The sequence below is a fragment of the Podarcis liolepis genome (assembly GCF_965112155.1).
Source record: "Podarcis liolepis genome assembly, chromosome: 15".
NCBI classification, from domain to species: domain Eukaryota; kingdom Metazoa; phylum Chordata; class Lepidosauria; order Squamata; family Lacertidae; genus Podarcis; species Podarcis liolepis.
This window is the reverse complement of record NC_139566.1, coordinates 27,578,198-27,598,152: the sequence shown is the minus strand read 5'-3', so window position 1 is coordinate 27,598,152 and position 19,955 is coordinate 27,578,198. Positions and strand designations below refer to the sequence as shown.

Here is a 19,955-nt window from a genome sequence, read left to right as displayed (position 1 = left end):
TCCTGCCAGCAGGTCCGTTTTTTTGTTGTTTCTGCAAATATGTTGTAAAAGGTTCCCATTCTTTTTCAAAATCACTATTGTCCTTTTCATGCAGCTTAATAGGTCGTGCTATATTCTGGATTATGTTATGTTTTATAGATTATGTCTAAATAGGATGAGAGTTCGGAGATACGTGCAAATGTATATGTGAACCCGGTCTTTGGGTGGGTGTTTGATTTTCGTTGTTGTGTATACTGTGTATATACGGACAATGACAATAAATTTATCTAAATCTAAATCTAAATCTAAATCTAAATCCATTAACTTTGCCAACTCTGCATAGTTCATCAACTTTTCTTGCCATTGTTCTTTTGATGGTATTTCTCCAGTCTTCCAGTTTTGTGCCATTAAGATTCTTGCTGCTGTTGTAGCATACATGAATAATGTCTGTTTTTCTTTCGGCAGCTCTTGTCCTAAAATATCTAACAGAAAAGCTTCTGGTTTTTTACAAATGTTATTTTAAACATTTTTTTCAATTCATTTTATATTATTTCCCATTTTTAAAAAATAATCTTACAATCCCACCACATATGGTAAAATGTACCTTCCCTTTCTTTACATCTCCAACGTTTATTCTGTTTTATACATTTTTACCCATTTTGTTGGTGTCACATACCACCTATACACCATCTTCATATAGTTCTCTTTCAACAATATACAATCCGTAAATTTCAAATTCACTTTCCAAAGCCTTATCCAATCCTCAAATTGTACGGTATATTGTGACCTATATCCTGTGCCCACTTAATCATTACTGATTTAACTTCTTCATCTTTAGTTTCCCATTCCAAAAGTATATTATACGCCTTCTTTAATAATTTGGACTTATCATCTATAACATCCTTTTGGAATTTGGAAACTGTGTAAGTGAATCCTCTCTTGTTATCCTCTTTGAAGATTTCATTTACTTGTCTGTGGGTCTCAGGGATATTTCTGATCATGAGCTCCATGGTGTAATTTTGGCTGCAGTTGCCAGGAATGCAGAAGCGGCTACTTCAGCTTCTGGTGCTGAAATGACTGCTGAAAGTGTCCTTGCTCGAGGGCCGTCAGAAGGGAGTGCGCAGCCGAGTTCACAAATGTTTCTGACGTTCCAGTTAGTGTCTGCTGCAGCTGCAGTTTTACTGTAGCGTGTACAGAATGGTTGAACCTTATGCACAATTAATTTGTGGGATTTCAGCTGCTTGTAGTTAAGCTTGCATGGAAAAGGAGTTTTAGCTCTCTGCCTTTCTAGAGGGGCAAGACCCACTGAGCATGCTGGTTCTGGGGTACTCTTGTTAGATCTCGTGGGGCCGTCAAAGTTCCCATGAGATCTCACATGACCATCCCTGGCCTTCTGTAGTTGGTTCTGTGTCCTTTCTGCCCACCGACCCGTTATCAAATTTATTTTTGTATGATATTAAATCTGCTTGAAGTGCTGTCAAATTTAACCAGAGCCATCTCTCTCCATCTCCTTTCACAGAGGTTCATCCTTTTTTCTTTAAACTACCTTCACTGCACTTGCTCTGACGCCTGGTAACTAATGCAGGGCAACTTTTCCAATGGGAACTTGGTTGTCCTCAATATCATAACCCACTTAGAAGCAGCAGGGAGGCACGGTGACAATTCTGAGGGTTTCTGCAGAGCTGGCCCTACTGTTGGGCAATGGCCTCCGGTTGCAGGTGCTGCAGAGAGAATGTGTTTGAGAGCAGAGTTGTGTGTGCCCTGCAGCCCTTAAGCTAGCCTGCTCCTCTTAGGGAGAGTGCTCCTCTTAGGGAGAGAATTGTAGAGAGCACTACAATTCCATTATTATTATTATTATTATTATTATTATTATTATTATTTATTATTATTTGTTTGCCAAGTGACTTACAACAAAGAAAAATATACAACAACAACAACTTATACTCCGTCAACAGCAACAACATACTCCATCTGGCCGGACCTCCCCAGCCACTCTGGGCAGCTACCAACAGAATATTAAAAACATGATAAAACATCAAACATTAAAAACTTCCCTAAGCAGGGCTGCCTTCAGATGTCTTCTAAAAGTCAGATACTTCTTTATCTCCTTGACATTGTGATGGGAGGGCGTTCCACACGGTGGGCGCCAGTACAGAAAAGGCCCTCTGCCTGGTTCCCTGTAACCTCACTTCTTGCAGTGAGGGAACCGCCAGAATGGCGGTTTCTATGGAGAAATTATCTGAATGCTTTGGCGTTGAAATCGCATGTGTTAGAGGGAATTATAGGGACAGAACTATCTAAAATATATAGAAACTTCTTCATGTATGCAACTACAGCAGCAAGAATGTTACTTGCCCCAAAATGGAAAGAAGCAGAAGGCCTGGCAAAGGAAGAATGGATAGAAAAACTTACGGAATATGCAGAAGTGGCGAAACTCACCGGACGAATAAGAAATTGAGATAACAAATTTTTAAATAAAAGAATGGAAATGGTTTATTGAATATTTACAGATAAATTATAAACAGATTCAATTCCTATAATCAAGGGGGCAGCAATTTTTAAAGAATGGCAAAAAGCAATTTCAAGATATGTCTGGTAGGGGAAGAAACCGAGAATACAATATAAATTGTTAACAGATGTTAAAGAAAGAGGGGGCTTCGCCCTGCCAGATTTGAAGTTGTACTATGAAGCGGTATGCCTCTGTTGGTTAAAGGAATGGATGCTGTTAAGAAATACAGATTTGTTGGGTTTGGAAGGTTATGACAATAGATTTGGTTGGCACGCATATCTATGGTATAATAAAACAAAAATCCATAAAGGATTTGGTAATCACATATTTCGAAGATCTTTATATGAGGTATGGGACAGGTATAAAAACTTATTAGAACGTAAAACACCGTGGTGGTTATCTCCATTAGAAGCTTGTTGTTGTTGTTTGGTCGTTTAGTCGTGTCCGATTCTTCGTGACCCCATGGACCAGATCAGGCCAGGCACTTCTGTCTTCCACTGCCTCCTGCAGTTTAGTCAAACTCATGCTGGTAGCTTCGAGAACACTATCCAACCATCTCGTCCTCTATCGTCCCCTTCTCCTTGTGCCCTCCATCTTTCCCAACATCAGGGATCACTGCCTTGCCGTGGTGAAGGGGCTTGAATAACTCAGAGAAGCTATGAACTATGCCGAGCAGGGCACCCAAGATGGACAGGTCATAGTGGAGAGTTTTGACCAAACGTGATCCACCTGGAGGAGGAACCGGCAAGCCACTCCAGTATCCCTACCAAGAAAACTCCATTAGAAGCTATGAGTGTGAAAAAGATAAATATGAGCAAAAATTGGGTTACCTATGAGAAATTGTTGGGGGGGAAAGGAAATAAATGGAAAATGAAACCATATGAAGAGGTTAAAGAATATGTAAATGATTGGTTGCACTATCGCCAAGTCAATGAAATATATAAAGAGGATTTAAAGGAAAAAGGATTTGGTGATTAAAAAAACAAAATTTGAAATAGAAATATTAAACAATGAATGTAAAACAATGTCTAAAATGTATAAAATACTATTGGAATGGCATTTGAAAGATGAGGAAATGAAATCGGTAATGATACATTGGGCAAAAGACTTTGGATATAATATACAGCTTGAAGAATGGGAAAGGTTGTGGAATGAAAGGATAAAATTTACAGCCTGTAATGCTTTGAAAGAGAATATGATGAAAATGATGTAAATTTCATTTACACCAATGAAATTAGCTAAAATGTATAAGACAAATAATAAATGTTGGAAATGTAAAGAAAAAGAAGGAACATTTTATCATATTTGGTAGGAATGTAAAAAAGTAAAGAACTTCTGGGAAATGATATATAATGAGATGAAAAATATGTTGAAATATACATTAAAAAAAAAAACCAGAAGCATTTTTACTTGGTATTATTATAGGACATTAATAGGCAAGATGTTAAATTGTTTTTATATGCAACAACTGCGGCAAGAGTATTGTTAGCCCAGAAATGGAAACAAGAAGAAATTGAAATTCCGACAAAAGAAGAATGGCAGACAAAATTAATGGACTATGCAGAACTGGACAAAATGACAGGAAGGATTCGAAACCTGCGGGACCAGAGATTTACAGAAGATTGGAAGAAGTATATGAATTATTTGAAGAGCAACTGTAATCAACAAATTACGCTAGTAGGACTACAATAAGTTTTGTAAGGAGAAATATATGAAGTGTTACAAAGTAGAAAAAGATAGAGATATTGGTTATGAGTTTGAAATGTAATAGGGAAGATAAGAAATGCATACTGAGAGATTAGATTGGAAAATTTTCAGACAGGATTGATGGAAGTCAAAAATTTGAATAAGATGTAAAAGCATATTTAATTACTGTTGAAAATGATGTTTAAAAACACACACACACACATATATATATGTAAACACAACTAAGAAAATAAGCATAAAACATAAAGAACAATGATCTGGAAAGCAATTACCGTATTTTTTGCCCTATAGGGCGCACCGGCCCATAGGATGCACCTCGTTTTTTGGGGGGGGGGGATGAATAAAAAAAATATATTCCCCCCCCAGCCGTGGGGCTTCGGGTGGGGGCGGGGGAAGACCGAGCTTCCCCCGACCCCAGCCCCCAGAACAGGCTGCTATCCGCAAGCCTTGCGAGCCCGGCGGCAACTCCCGCTGGGCTCACAAGGCTTGCGGATAGCTTCCTGAAGCCTGGAGAGCGAGGGGTTGGTGCACACCGCCCCTCTCGCTCTCCAGGCTTCAGCAAAAGCCTGCATTTGCCCCATAGGATGCACACACATCTCCCCTTCATTTTTGAAGGGGGAAAAGTACATCCTATAGGGCTAAAAATACGGTAAGTGCAAGATGTAATCTGAATGATATGGTACAAAAATGAGAAGAAAATAAGAGCATTTAGTTAAAAGATTTTGAAATTAAGGTAAAATAATGTAAGCAGAAGCAGCAAATACTTAAAGAACCAGAAGGGGAAGTTGAGGGAAGTTGCTGCGTGGGGGATGGGGGGGGAGAGAATGGGATTTATGCATTCTCCCCCCCCCCTTGTTTATGACTATGTTGACATAAAACTGTAAAACCCAATAAACAAATTAAAAAAGAGAGAAATTTGATTCATGTGGCAAAAAGTTCCGGCCTCCTTTGCTTTTGCCAGTTGCTGTGGAACCAGTTAAATGATGCTGCCTCCACGGTGGCAGTTATGGAACTGTGTGAGAATGGAATGTTCAGGAATGCTTCATTCCCAGCAGCAAACTGACGCAGCCAATACCCTCCGGAACCTTCCTTCCAGACCCTCTTGGGTGCTGCCTCTCAGTAATTTCTCGTCCCTCAGAGGCTCACAGTGGGGCACCCCCCAGGGCAGGACCTTCTCTGTGGCGGCCCCTAAACGGTGGACATCCCTCCCCAAAGAGGTACTCCTGGCACCTTCCTTACACAGCTTCCAGAGGATACAGCAGACGCACCTCTAGAACCCGGCTTCTGACATCTGAGGTGTCTGTTTTTAGGACCAGGCTCGTTTTTTATGCTTGTAAGGTAAAGGTAAAGGGACCCCTGACCATTAAGTCCAGTCGTGACCGACTCTGGGGTTGCGGCACTCATCTCGCTTTATTGGCCGAGGGAGCCAGTGTACAGTTTCCGGGTCATGTGGCTGGCATGACTAAGCCGCTTCTGGCGAACCAGAGCAGCGCACGGAAATGCTTGGAGGTTGTTTTAATACTGCGTTTTAATGTTGTATCCCAAACTGGGACCTAGGAATGAGAGCGGCAACTAGGGAGGGGACTTGGAGTAAGCCCCAGGCCAAAAAACTCCACGATTACACAGGAGTAGTAGCCATGCAACGCCCAATTCAAAGAGGTGACATGGTAGAAGTTGTAAGAAAGGGAAATGTCACTTTTCCGTAAAAGCAAAGGGTCTCAGATAAGTTGAATCTGGGTAGTAGGATTGCAAACGGTGAGGTAATTGTGAATTACAATGCTTATACAGCAGTACCTCGGTTTACAAACAGCCCTGTTTACAAACTATTCGGTTTACAAACTCCACAAAACCGGAAGTAGTGTTCTGGTTTGTGAACTTTACCTCAGTCTACAAACGGAATCCAAACGGTGGAAGGGCACCGCTGGCAGGAGGCCTCATTAGGGAAAATGTGCCTCAGTTTAAGAATGGATTCAGTTTAAGAACGGACTTCAGGAACGGATTAAGTTCGTAAACCTGTTTTCAAACCCTCCACCACTTTCTGAAGGAGCCCCTTCCACTGTCAGCCAGTTCTCACTATCATAAAGTTCTTCCTGGTGTCTCTTTCAGAATCCCTTTCCTTGTCATTTGAATTCATTGGTTGGGGTGACCCCCTCTGGAGCAGCAGAAAGCAAGTTTGCTCCATCTTCCATGCAACAGTCTTTCAGTTATTTGAAGAAGGCTCTCAGTCTTCTCTAGGCTATACATCCCCAACTTCGTCAATCCTTCCTCCTAAGGCTTGGTTTCCAGACCCTTGATCATCTTCATTGCCCTCCTCTGCACACCTTGCAGCTTGTCAATATCCTTCTCAAACTGTGGTGCCCAGAACTGTACATATGACTCCAGGTGCGGTCTGGCCAAGGCAGAAAAGAGAGGGACCATTACTTCCTTGGATTGGGGCACTAGACTTCTGCTGATACAGCCCCCCTTGCCCTCTTTTTTCTTTCTTTCTTTCTTTCTTTCTTTCTTTCTTTCTTTCTTTCTTTCTTTCTTTCTTTCTTTTTTGCTGCTGCTGCTGCTGCATCACACAGTTGACTCATGTTAAGCTTGTGGTCCACCAAGGCCCCTAGATCCTTCTCCAGGTGTCCCCCATCCTATATTTGTGCATCTGGTTCTTCCTGCCTAGGTGAAAAACTTTACATTTGTCCCTACTGAAATTAACTCTGTTAGTTTGGGCCCAGTTCTCCAATCTGTTAATGTCATTTGGAATTCTGATTCTGTCTTCTGTGTCATTAGATACCCCTCCCAGTTTGGTGTCATCTGCAAATTTGATGAGCATCCCCTCAATTCCTTCATCCAAGTCATTTAAGAAGACGTTAAACAACAACTTGCCCAGGACAGAACCCTGCGGCACCCCACTTGTCACTTTTTTTCCAGGATGACGACCCATTAATGAGTACTCTGGGTTTGGTCAGTCAACCAGGTACAAATCCACCTAACAGTTACCTCGTTCAGCCCACATTTTACCAGCTTCCTCGTGAGAATATCATGAGGGAATTTGTCAAAAGCCTGACTGAAATCAAGATACACTATGTCCAGAGCATCCCCGATCCAACAAACTTAACTTTGTCAAAGCAGATATTCCTCCACTGAGCTATGGCCCTTCTCAAAAGGACTTCAGGGGTGTGAATGTATGTTTGGATTCTGTTCTTCCCAAAGGAATTGATCTGAATATGGTTTGCCTTGGATTACCAGAAATTCTCAGGCAGGGTGGGTGATGGGGGGAGAGAAAGGATTAGCTCCACTTTGACCCTGGTTCCCCCCTCCCTTGTTTTTTTGCAACAGTTAAAATGGAAGAACAATTTGAGGATGGGAACCTTGTGCAAGACCTGAAGGAAGATCCCGAGGAGCAAGACCTGGCCTCTAGCCTCCCCGATGGAGCCCTCACTCACAGCAGCCCAGAGACAGGAATTGACCTATGGATATGGGTCCACTATTTGGAGGGTGAGGCAGAGTCCAGACAGGGTGGGGCGGTTGGACTGGTTGGTTCAGAAAACACGGGGTGGGAGGGTATTTGAAGAGAGGAGTGACGCAGTCGCAGTGACTGGAGAAGGCAGAAGGGATCTATGCTTGTCCACACTTAGCCAGGTCCTGTGTTCCACCAAGGGGGCTCATCCTGGCCTTGAAAACAGATATAGGTGAAATGAAAAAAGAAATGAATGAAAGGGTTAAAGGACTAGAAGAGAAATTAGACAGAATGGAAGGAAGAATGGAGGCAAACTCAAAAGTCTCAGAAGCATTTGTCGGGCAGGTGAATGAGCTTACAGTACACTAAAAAAATATACAAGAAATAAAAAACAAGACTCAAGGTTAGGAGGAAGTTGCGAAGAAAATAACAAAAGAGAATAGAGAACCAAGGAAAGAATATAATAATTTTAAAAAAGAAATAGATGAGTTTAAAATCAATCAAGAAGCTACCTAGGATACACTTGCAATTCTACAAATGCAGAGTACCATGGTACCTTGGGTTACATACGCTTCAGGTTACAGACTCCGCTAACCCAGAAATATTACCTTGGGTTAAGAACTTTGCTTCAGGATGAGAACAGAAATCGCGCAGCAGCGGGAGGCCCCATTAGCTAAAGTGGTGCTTCAGGTTAAGAACAGTTTCAGGTTAAGAACAGACCTCCAGAACGAATTAAGTTCTTAACCTGAGGTACCACTGTAGAGAGAAAATACTGATATTTTGAGGGATACCCGAGGAATCTGGGGAAAATTTACAGAAGAAAATAATAGAGAATCTAACCACCTGGTTAGGATTAAGATTAGGATTAGGATTACAGAAAGAAGACGTACTCAGATACACAGAAAAAATATTCAGAGCCAACTCTGTGAAAGCGAAAGCTAATAAATGGCCAGGAGATTGTATTGTAAGGTTTACTTCAAACTGGATTAAAGATAAGATACTAATGACAAGTAGAGAAATGAAATAAAAATCAATGGAAAGGAGATTATAATTTTAAAGGAAATCCCACCCTGTCTGCTTAAGAAAAGAGACAAATTTCAATTTCTAGCGAAGGCATTAAAAGCTAAGTCTATTGATTTTAGGTGGGAATTTCCAGAGGGAATTTCTATTTCAAAGGGAAAAGAAAACGATTTGAAACGGTAAAGGATGCTAATATCTTCTGGATAAAATACTGGAAAGAACTTTGGGGGGGGACACAAACAGCCCATAAATGGAGAAGATAGTGAATAATCAGCTGATGAACAATGAAAACACGACTGACTGCTAAAAAAGTAGAGTAATAATTATACTTGAACCTCAACCTAAAATATATTTCCCTCCCTCACACTAGTAAGTAATGTAGCAGAGCAGATGCCCCTCAATATAGCTGGAAGCTAGTTTGCAGGTTCATTTTAATCTCTTAGTTAAGTTTATTTCTGGTGTTCCCTTTTGATCCCTCTTAAAAGAATAGCAACACATGAGTCTTTCTGAGTAAAGTAACAAAAAGTTGACACATTTCAGTTTGCAATATGATCCCTGAAAAGCAGACTTTGCTTGATAGTTACACAAAGAAACTGTGTGAGAACTCATGTGCTGCTGGCTGAGAGCCAGCAGATAGCAAAATCACATTAAGATCACAAAATGGCTGCAGGAGAGCAGCGTGGCAGCAAAAGATCAGCAAGCAAGACAAGAGAAAAACAACAACCGAGAAAATGGCTGCATGACTCGGCTCTTTTAGGGAGTCAGCCAGAGCCAGGCGCATCTCCCAGATCACGTGCAGGAGGAGAAGATCCAGACCAGTGGAACAGGCAGTTACACTGTCTGGATGTCCCACTGCCTGTGCCCTTCTAGGCAGTGGCGTAGCAAGGTCAGGTGGTACCCGGTGTGAAAATACTCTCCCTCCCTCCACCCCCATCAAAGAATGCTGTGCAGGCAGCTATCTGATGTAGATCCTCCCTTCTCCTCCCTCCCTCCACCCCATCAAATAAAGCCACGCCCTGCCCTCCTCCAGCAGCATATCTAATGAATAAAAACAACTACCCAACAATAAAAACAACCCAACAATAAAAACAGCATATATAATCAATAAAAACAACAACCCAATAACACCCCCCCCCCAATAATAGAACATCAAACATTAAAAACTTCCCCATACAGGGCTGCCTTCAGAAATAATAATAATTTTCAATGTTTGATGTTTTAGGGAACGGCTAGTCTAACTATTTTAATTGTTACAGTGTTTTAATGTACTTGTACATTATATATTTTAATTATGCATGTTTTAAACCTGTTGTTTTACTGTACATTTTAAGTCCAAGTATGTTTCTATAATTGGTTTGAGTGTCATTTTGCTGTTGCCCTTTCTTAAGATACTATCTCCGTCATGCATGGGGTTGGTCTAGATGACTCTATGAGTCCCTTCCAACTCTGTGATTCCATGATTCCTTGACTGTTTTGGTATTTTTTCTTGGAATGAAAGTTGGTACCTAGATAATAAATGAACAGCAGCATGGTGCAGTTGTGTAGCCGACAGCTTTGCATGCCCTTTCTCGGTAGGACCCAGCTGGAACAGCTCCCCCTTGCAAGACCTGGAGCTGTGCCTGAGGGAGCTGCCTCAGAACTCCCCCAGCCAGCCGTGGTTACCAACCGCCAGCTTCTCCGTCAACAGCTCCCCGGAGAGGCAGCACCCGTGGACCATGGAGGAGGTGGAGGCCCTGAGTTCAGCCCAGGAAGGTGAGCCTCTGGGGTTGCACCTCTAGCAAGGCAGTGGGAAGGGCAGGCAATGGTGGTGGAGGCAGGTGATGTCACCTGCCTTGCACCTTCTTGGTAGGGCAGGTGTACATTTAAATCGGAGCTTACTAACATGACATCAGTACCTGGAAAGCCTCTGAGCACCTACATCACCCCTTTAGTTGTGAAGGGCTGAGGAGGTTATATATTTCTTCTCTTGGAAAGTAAATAGAGGTTTTCAGGGCGCAGATTCTATCGGATCTGACTTTGACCCAGATCCCTTGGAAAAGTTTGGGTGCTAATAATAATAATAATAATAACAACATACCGGTATTTATTTATTTATTCATTCATTCATACCTGCCCATCTGGCAGGGTTGCCACCTCCATGTGGCTCCCAATAGAATATGAGAAACACGATAAAACATCAAACGTTAAAAGCTTCCATAAACAGGGCTGCCTTCAGATATCTTCTAAAAGTCAGATACTTCTTTATCTCCTTGACATCTGATGGGAAGGCGTTCCACAGGGTGGGTGCCACTACCGAGAAGGCCCTCTGCCTGGTTCCCTGTAACTTCACTTTTCACAGGGAGGGAACCACCAGAAGGCCCTCGGATCTGGACCTCAGTGTCCGGGCTGAACAATGGGGGTGGAGACGCTCCTTCAGGCATACAGGGACAAGGCAATTTAGGGCCTGAAAGGTCAGCACCAACACTTTGAATTGTGCTCGGAAACGTACTGGGAGCCAATGTAGGTCTTTCTGGACCAGTGTTATGTGGTCTTGGTGGCTACTCCCAGGCACCAGTTTAGCTGCCACATTCTGGATTGATCATAGTCTCTGGGTCACCTTCAAAGGTAGCCCCATGTAGAGCGCATTGCAGTAGTCCAAGAGGGAGATAGCCAGAACATGTGCCACCCTGGCGAGGCAGTATGCTGGAGAACCATTGCTACCAGCTTATGTAGTCTTTCTCAACCTTGGGTCCCCAGCTGTTGTTGGACTGCAACTCCCATCATTGCTAGCTAGCATGTCCAGTGGTCAGGAATGATGGGAACTGTAGTTCCAGAACAGCCAGGGGCTGAGGCCTCGGAGAGGATAGGAGAGGCGTCCCATCCCTCAGCGCCTTCAGTTGAAGTGTTTTTGTTCTTCCTAGACACGGGATCAAAGTTGGATTGGACTTTGTGGCAGAAGGGGACGGCGTTCAGGCCTTGGAGCGCATTGCTCACTCCAGAGGAGGAAAGGGGGCTTCCTTCCACCCAAGAACCAGAGCTTATCACCATGGGCAGCCAAGCTTCGTCGGCCTCCCCGATCCCCATCCTGAAGAGATTCCTGGCCAACATTGCCATGAGCCAGCTGTTCCCCTCCAACATCCCACCTGGCGATGCCAAGGGTCTGGGCAACGGGGCACCCAGGGGATCCTGGCAAGGGATGGTTGGATCACATCCCACAAGTAAGTGAGGCTGTGGGTAGACCTTTATGGCAGTAGGTTTGACCAGGGACCTGCACCTTGCTATTAATTCATTCATTAGTATGCTGTTCATCCTCCATAGATCTCAGCGCGGTTCATAACATAAAAATACAAGGTAAAAACCCAAAATGTATCCAAGCCAAGCCTCCTCCTCAAGCCACGCCCACCGACCCTCTGGACCGTCTTGCAGTGGGAGAGGCGGAGCCAAGCAGAGGAGATCCTGAAGGATCCCCCCATGGAGGTAGAAGGAGAGAAGGAACCCCACAGTCCAGTTCAAAGAGGCGACATGGTAGAAATCGATAAACTGATGCCTGGCATGGAGAGAGGGGATAGTTCTCCTCCCCCCCCACTGGTGTGCAGGGATGTCCCGTGAATCTGAAGGTTGGAAGACTCAGGGGAGATAAAACAAAGTCCTTCCCACAGCACAAAGTTGAACTGTGGAACTCCCTGCCACAGGAGGCAGCGATGGCCAGCGACTTGGATGGCTTTGAAAGAGGGCTAGACAAATTAATGGAGGAGGAGAGGGCTGCCGGGGGCTCTTGGCCAGGATGGCTCTGCTCTGCCGCCTCTGAATTACCAATTGCTCAAAACCGCAGGAGGGGAGAGAGCTCTTGGGCTCGGGTTCTGCTGCAGGGTTTACCACAGACATCTCTTTGGCCACTGTGAGAAGAGGATGCTGGGCTAGAAAGGCCATTGGCCAGACCCAGCAAACTCCTCATGTTTCTACATTTATTAAAGGTTAGGGAAAGAGTTCTATAGTCCTGGCTGTCTGGTTGGAGAGACAAAGAAGGTGGCCTTGCCCCTTTCCTCTCAGGAGGTAGATCCAAGAGGACCTCTCCCCCTGGAGGTCCAGATTAAGAATGGGAAGAGGAGCAGGGAATCGTAAAGCTGGATGCAACCTCAGGTTTCTCCCTCTAAACATCAAAGAGATAAGAGAGATGTCAGCATAGAGAAGATGGTCCAGGGGAGCTGGGGGTCCCCCACTCCATTAACCCATCAGGGCATGTTGAATTTCTTCAGCTTCCAGCTTCCAAAAACAAGGGGTGCTAAAAAGTTGCAACGTGACTTGGAAACTCAACAGATATTTTGTTTAAATTAATACAATTTAGTTTTGCTTGGTACATAAAGTGTGTGTAAAATGGCATAGAAATCATTAAAAATGATTGCCAAGTACTTGCAGTTCTAGGTTATTTTATTTTCTAGCATTTAGCATTACCTGACATTTCCAGAAGGTACAATTAAAATTCTTTGGTTTTCCAAAAACGCTTCATGTGTTTCATTGTCAAATGTAGAGTGGCCAAGCTAAATGTTGTCCAATCACAAAAATAATAGCGGATTTGAATTCCTCACATCCCAGAAACATATTTTTAAGACCCTTCACCGAAGAAATGAACAACAGTTAAGTTTCACCTCCTAAAATGACGAACCCTGAGTTGCACCCAGATTTATTTATTTGGTTTTTCAGATTCAAACTTTACAGTCACATATCAAACATACAACATAGAAACAAGATTCCAAGGAATCTCCTGGACTTCCCTCCTCACCTTTGTGGGTGCTACTGTTGATCATTTCCTCCTGCATCTTTTATGATAATCCACATCTTTTACAGCTCCATTGTGTCCAAAATTCACCCTTAAACTGCAAGTGATATTCCAATCCTACTGACGATTTTAACTGTTTGCAATGGTTTTTAAGACAGGTTATACATTTTCCCCATCCCTTACTGAAATTTTGGTCTTCCTGACTTCTGATTCTTCCGGTCATTTTGTCCATTTTGGCATAGTCCATCAACTTGATCTGCCATTCTTCTCTGGGAGGGACTTTATCTTCTTCCTATCTAATGGAAAGAGTTACACCTAAAATTCCAGCAGGACAGCCCAAACGCTGATGCATTCCTTGATTTCTTTTGTTTCAACAGAAGCCGCTGCAGATCCTGGCTACCAACCTGTGCTAGAGTCCTGGAAGGAAGAAGGAGCAGCACAAGGTTTGTAAACTTGGGGAGGAGGAGGTTTGGGACAAAGGAATGGACCTGTTCTCTTGGCTGTGGTCTGCGATGCTTGTTCCACCATCGAAGAGCTCTTCCCGTCAGAAAGTCATTTCTGTAATTGAGTCAGAATCTCCTTCCTTCTCTTTTTGTTTTTTTTTTAATAATTGTTTTCATTTGGTATTTTTTTAAATATAAACATACAACAAACAACAATTCAAAATCCAAATACTGAGATTACTCTGAATCTCCTGACTTTCCCCCATCCCTTCCATGGGTCCTAATGAAAATAATTACAACTGCATATCAATATTTATCAAAATATTTTTCCTGCTGAATTGTCCATAGTTTCCTTTACATTACAAGTGTGTTTAAAATCCTGCCAATGTTTTAACCTGCTTACAATGGTCTCGTATATAAATTATAAACTTTTCCCATTCTTTTTTAAAGTTATTGTCTTCTTGATTTCTGAGCTTCCCAGTTAATTTTGCCATTTTGCAGTGGCGTAGCGTGGGTTGTCAGCACCCGGGGCAAGGCAAGTAATTTGCGCCCCCTAACCCGTGGATTTGCGCCCCCTAACCCTAACCCCCAGATGTTGCGCCCGGCCCCCCCTGCACCCCCCACGCTACGCCACTGGAGGGACTCCCAAGAAGGTGAAGCGGGACTTCACCCCAGGGTATCTCGGAAGCCCTCGAGGCAGCGACGCTTCCACCCCCTGGAAACAGCAGGAAGGGAGAGCGCTCTTGTGCCCCGGTCCTGCTTTGAGTGCTTCTCATTGACGCGTCTGCTTGGCCACTCACTCTACATGGGCCCTTGTGGCCTTGATCCAGTAGCCGGGTCCTTCTTTGGAAAGAGCGAGCGCCTCCCTCCGCCCCTGCCACACGGAGCTCAGCCTGCACGTGGGCAGGCCCTTTGCGTCACGTGCGCTTGGCGCGCTGCTCTCTCCAGCTTCCTCCCAGCTGGGCCAGCGGCTCCACCTCTTTTCCTTTGCCTTTGAGCCGCTTAATTCCCAGCAAGCAATTAGCAGGCTCGCTCCACCTCCTCCTCCTCCCGGCTTTGCTGCTGCTGCTGCGAGGCTCTTTTCCTCCACCGACGGCGCGCTGCGCCTTGGAGAGGTTCCCGCTTCCTCGAGGGGGGCCGGCCAAACGCGCCCCCAAAAATGTTGCGCCTGGTGCGGCCGGCACCCCTGGCACCCCCCACGCTACGCCACTGCCATTTTGGCATAGTCCATCATCCTGATTTGCCATTCTTCTCTGATTGGTGTTGTCTCTTCCTTCCATCTCTGGGCCAGTAGCATCCGTGTGGGTGTTGTAGCATACATAAACAATCTTTTCTGATCCTTTGGAAACTTGGTACCGGTAATTCCTGATAAGAAAGCTTCTGGTATTTTAACAAAAGTTATTTTGAACCTTTTTTCATTTCATTATACATCATCTCCCAATTTTTTCTTTACTACTTTACATGTCCACCACATATGATAAAAGGTACCTTTTTCTTTACATTTACAGCAAGTATTTGTACTCGTTCTGTACATTTTTGCTAATTTAAGAGGAGCCAAGTACCTCTGGTATATCATTTTCCTGTAGTTTTCTTTTAGTGAACAACATGCCATGAATTTCAAATCTGTTTTCCATAGCCTCTCCCAATCTGTCCTCATTTGAATCCATTGGTTCAGGTCCTGCCCTCTTGTTCTATCTTCCATGGTGGGACAGCCTTTCAGATATTTGAAGACAGCTGTTTGGGGGGCTGATGGGAGTTCTAGTCCAAAACATCTGGCAGGGACCCATTTGGGACGCACGAAGGCTGACCTGTTTGCACTGCCCCTCTGGATAGCGGTGAAATTCCTGAGTCTTCTTCACCTTCCTCTCCCAGCCTGGCTTGGTGCCGCTTCCCCAAACAATGACATGGCTTGTTATTCTTCTTGTTCAGAAATGGCGGTAAAGGAGAAGCCCCTGAAAGGGGTGCTGAAGCGCCTGAAAGAACTGATTAACAGCCACCCCCCTCACATATTCCGCAGGAACCACAATAGCAGCTGGCAGTCAGCCCTGCGACAGAAGATGAGGAAAGGGACCTGTGGGTCTCCCCCTGGCCAAGGTGGGTCTGAACACTGCAGAAACACACTCCGGTTTAAGGATACCCAGCAGTTCCTTCTGGTCCACCCTAGCACCTTGCTTGGACTTCCTTGCGTTGCAGGGGTTGGACTAGATGGCTCTTGGGGGTCCCTTCCAGCTCTACAATTCCGTTGTGGTTGTTGCTGCTGCTGCTGCTGCTGTTGTTATATCGGAAGAAGTGTGCATACACACAAAAGCTTATACCAATAACAAACTTAGTTGGTCTTTAAGGTGCTACTGAACAATTTTTTTAAAGTTTTTAAATTTTTTTTAGAAGGATTCTAAGACTTTCTTAGGACAAAAAAAACTTGATTCTCTTAAGGGAGTTTCTTTGGAACGATCTTCTTAAAGACATTTATTTATTTATTGTTTGCCAAGTGATTTACAGCAAAGAAAAATATACAACAATCACCACCACCACCATTTATTTATACCCCACCCATCTGGCCGGGCCTCCCCAGCCACTCTGGGTGGCTACCAACAGAATATTAAAAACATGATAAAACATCAAACATTAAAAACTTCCCTAAACAGGGCTGCCTTCAGATGTCTTCTAAAAGTCAGATAGTTGCTTATTTCCTTGACATCTGATGGGAGGGCGTTCCACAGGGTGTGCGCCACCACTGAGAAGGCCCTCTGCCTGGTTCCCTGTAACCTCACTTCTCACAGTGAGGGAACCGCCAGAAGGCCCTCGGAGCTAGACCTCAGTGTCCGGGCTGAGCGATGGGGGGTGGAGACGCTCCTTCAGGAATACTGGACCAATGCTGTTCAGGGCTTGAAAGGTCAGCACCAACACTTTGAATTGTGCTTGGAAATGTACTGGGAGACAATGTAGGTCTTTCATGACTGGTGTTATATGGTCTCGGCAGCCATAATACCATGGGCGGGCGGGCGGCGGAGGAATGGGGAAAATCGTATAGCGTAACATTCATAGGGTGGAAAAAGCATACTATCCATATAAGGCTCATCTCAGCTATCTGCCAATCTCCCATTCCCACCACCCTTCTGAGTAATACCCCTCCCCACCTTCTCACTCTATAGAAGGGTCTGGCAACTTCTGTTTCAGTGTATCTGAAGAAGTGTGCATGCACACGAAAGCTCATACCAAGAACTAACTTAGTTGGTCTTTAAGGTGCTACTGGAAGGAATTTTTTATTTTATCCATATAAAGAGGAGCAAACAACATTATCAAAACTCAAATAATAAACGAAACTGGCTGACTAATTAGCAAATAAACAATATCTCAACCCGAGAACGACTTCAACTGGCCAGCTAAATCAGGTGAGGGTAGCTGATGGGTCTCAAACCTTTGGGGAGTTAGGGACCCAATTTTACCTTGGTGGTTTTTGGGGGGCAGTACTGGTAGTCTGAGATGGTCCTGATTCCTTATTTCTGTGCACAGTTAAATTGGATGCAGAGGATGAGGAGCTGCCTGCCCCTAGCCCGGAAAATGCTGCTGCACGAGGTGGATCCAGCTGTCCGGTTGCTCCCTCGGGTCGCTCTTCCACCTTCCAGACTGAAAGAGGCAGGAAAAGAAGCTGGTCAGGGGCGGAGGACGGGAACATCTTTGCAGTGTGTAAGCTGTGGGGTTTGTTTACGTCAAGGACATATTTCCTGTTGCCAAATCCAGTGCCTGGTGAAAGGGGACAAGGTTCAATGGGTTCATAGCTCTAATGTGGTTAACTCTGGGTTTATCCACACTGGTGCTTCTTTTTATCCCCAGGGGAAACCGCTCTTTAGCACTCAGTTTGGAGCAAACAGCAATCTGGGTTTTCTCTAGGTTGACATCCACTCTGATTTAGTGCTGATGTAGAGTGGGTTCTCCCTGGGAAAGGAGCGGGGCAAGGGGGAAAGCGTTTGGACACAGCATTCATGTTTTTGAGTAACCAGCAGTCCGTACTCCCTGAGCCTCTCCCAGATCTCAGGAGAGTGTCCCTGTCTCTTAAAGGCAGGAGACTAGATCACCACAGGGGAAGGGGGTTCAGCAGGGGGCTCTTGCCATGGGACATCCCCAGTGGAGAGACCGCAGTGAAGTTCGGGCAGCAGCCACTGTGATAAATTATCGAAGTATGGATGTGAGCTTAATGTGTCATGTAAATAGTTTTCCAAGTCTGTTTCAATGCTGTGTGAATGCATGCAACATTTCACATCTGTACATGCATTTGTCCGGCAAGACAACACTTTAAGCTTGGTAATGATTTTTTAAAAACATCAGTTAAATTTGTAAGAACAGTTGAAATGCTCAGGTGGAGAGCTTTGTACACAGGTTTAGGGGCACCCGTTCCCTTAAGTGGGGTATTGGGGGGTCGGTTCTGGAGTACAGTATGATCACATCATATGCAGAGGCTTGTTCCAAGGGTTCTGCCTATCCGGAAAAAACATGCATCCTCTGTACACCTTCCAGCTTGTCAACATCCTTCTCAAATTGTGGTGCCAGAACTGGACATATGACTCCAGGTGTGGTCTGGCTAAGGCAGAACAGAGAGGGACTATGACTTCCTTGGATCAGGGCACTAGACCTCTGTTGATGCAGCCCAGAATAACATTAGCTTCTTCTTTTTTGCTGCTGCTGCTCCATCACACAGTTGACTCATGTTAAGCTTGTGGTCCACCAAGGCCCCTAGATCCTTCTCCAGGTGTCCCCCATCCTATATTTGTGCATCTGGTTCTTCCTGCCTAGGTGAAGAAGTTTACATTTGTCCCTACTGAAATTAATTCTGTTAGTTTGTGCCCAGTTCGCCAATCTGTTAATGTCATTTGGAATTCTGATTCTGTCTTCTGTGGCATTAGATACCCCTCCCAGTTTGGTGTGCATCCCCTCAATTCCTTCATCCAAGTCATTTATAAAGACGTTAAACAACAACTTGCCCAGGACAGAACCCTGCAGCACCCCACTTGTCACTTTTTTCCAGGATGACGAGGAACCATTAATAAGTACTATGGGTTTGGTCAGTCAACCAGCTACAAATCCACCTAACAGTTACCTCATTCAGCTCACATTTTACCAGCTTCCTCATGAGAACATTATGAGGGACTTTGTCAAAAGCCTTACTAAAATCAAGATACACTTCGTCCAGAGCATCCCCCTGATCTGCCAAGCTTAACTCTGTCAAAGCAGATATTCTGCCACTGAGCTATGTCCCTTCTCAAAGGGCCTCCAGGGGTGTGAATGTATGTTTGGATTCTGTTCCTCCTAAAGGAATTGATCTGAATATGGTTTGCCTTGGAGTACTGGAAATTCTCAGGCAGGGTGGGAGGTGGGGGGGGAGAGAAAAGATGAGAGCTGGCTCCACTTTGACGTTGGTTCCTCCCCCCCTTGTTTCTTTGCAACAGTTAAAATGGAAGAACCATCTGAGGACGGGAACCTTGTGGAAGACCTGAAGGAAGACCCTGAGGAGCGAGACCTGGCCCCTAGCCTTCACTTGGCTGTGGAAGAAGTGAAGGGACAAAACTTTTATTAATTTGGACACAAATCAGAAGTTATTAAACATTTTTCTTATGTGGATTTGAGTCTTCCTAGAGGTTCACGAATCCTGTTTGAAATGAAAAGTTATTTCCTGGAAAATCTCTGTCAGGAATGATGTTCCTATAATGCATAGGTATATACATACAAAACAAAACCTGATAAATCAATAAAAATCTATCAACAACAACAACAACAACAACGAGACAATTCAGAGTGGGAGAACTCTGAAATTTAGCTGTGGAAAGAATTTTGCATGTTATATTTGGAACTGGGCAACCTCTTTTGCATTGTTGATGGTTCAGTACTTAACCATTGAGGCCAACAGAGGCCAACCAGAGAATATTGAGAAGCAAAGCAGCTAGTAAGCCTGATCTTTATTAAAGCTGTTGCAACAGGGTGCTCCCCCACACGTAGGAGGGAGGAGACCCAGAACAAAGGTGTGCAAGCCCCCTTATATAGACTTTGAAATTGCCACCCTGTAATTCAGTACCATCCCCCAATGCATACATCACAGAAGGAGGT

The 19,955-nt window shown here is 44.3% G+C and overlaps 1 protein-coding gene across 3 annotated transcripts; it reads left to right on the top strand.

Moving 5' to 3' along the window:
- The first annotated feature begins 5,202 nt into the window (after window positions 1-5,202).
- On the top strand, window positions 5,203-19,468 carry LOC310694911 (uncharacterized protein). 3 transcript variants are annotated; one of them, XM_083478747.1, is made up of 8 exons: window positions 5,203-5,314; window positions 7,517-7,675; window positions 10,233-10,409; window positions 11,558-11,854; window positions 13,791-13,856; window positions 15,786-15,950; window positions 17,370-17,539; window positions 19,301-19,468. In XM_083478747.1, exons 1-8 carry the CDS (start codon window positions 5,218-5,220, stop codon window positions 19,346-19,348), a joined length of 1,179 nt encoding a protein of 392 aa, XP_083334873.1. In that variant the 5' UTR covers window positions 5,203-5,217; the 3' UTR covers window positions 19,349-19,468. The 3 variants fall into 3 exon arrangements, with proteins under 3 accessions (XP_083334873.1, XP_083334872.1, XP_083334874.1); XM_083478746.1 differs by having other exon boundaries at window positions 17,370-17,543; XM_083478748.1 differs by having other exon boundaries at window positions 5,268-5,533; window positions 17,370-17,543.
- Window positions 19,469-19,955: the final 487 nt, after the last annotated feature.

Coding starts and splice junctions, on each gene's coding strand:
- LOC310694911 (XM_083478746.1), top strand. CDS start 5,218: ATGGAATGTTCAGGAATGCTTCATTCCCAGCAGCAAACTGACGCAGCC. Junction 7,676..10,232: donor ATGGGTCCACTATTTGGAGG/GTGAGGCAGAGT, acceptor CTTTCTCGGTAG/GACCCAGCTGGAACAGCTCC. Junction 13,857..15,785: donor GGAAGAAGGAGCAGCACAAG/GTTTGTAAACTT, acceptor CTTCTTGTTCAG/AAATGGCGGTAAAGGAGAAG.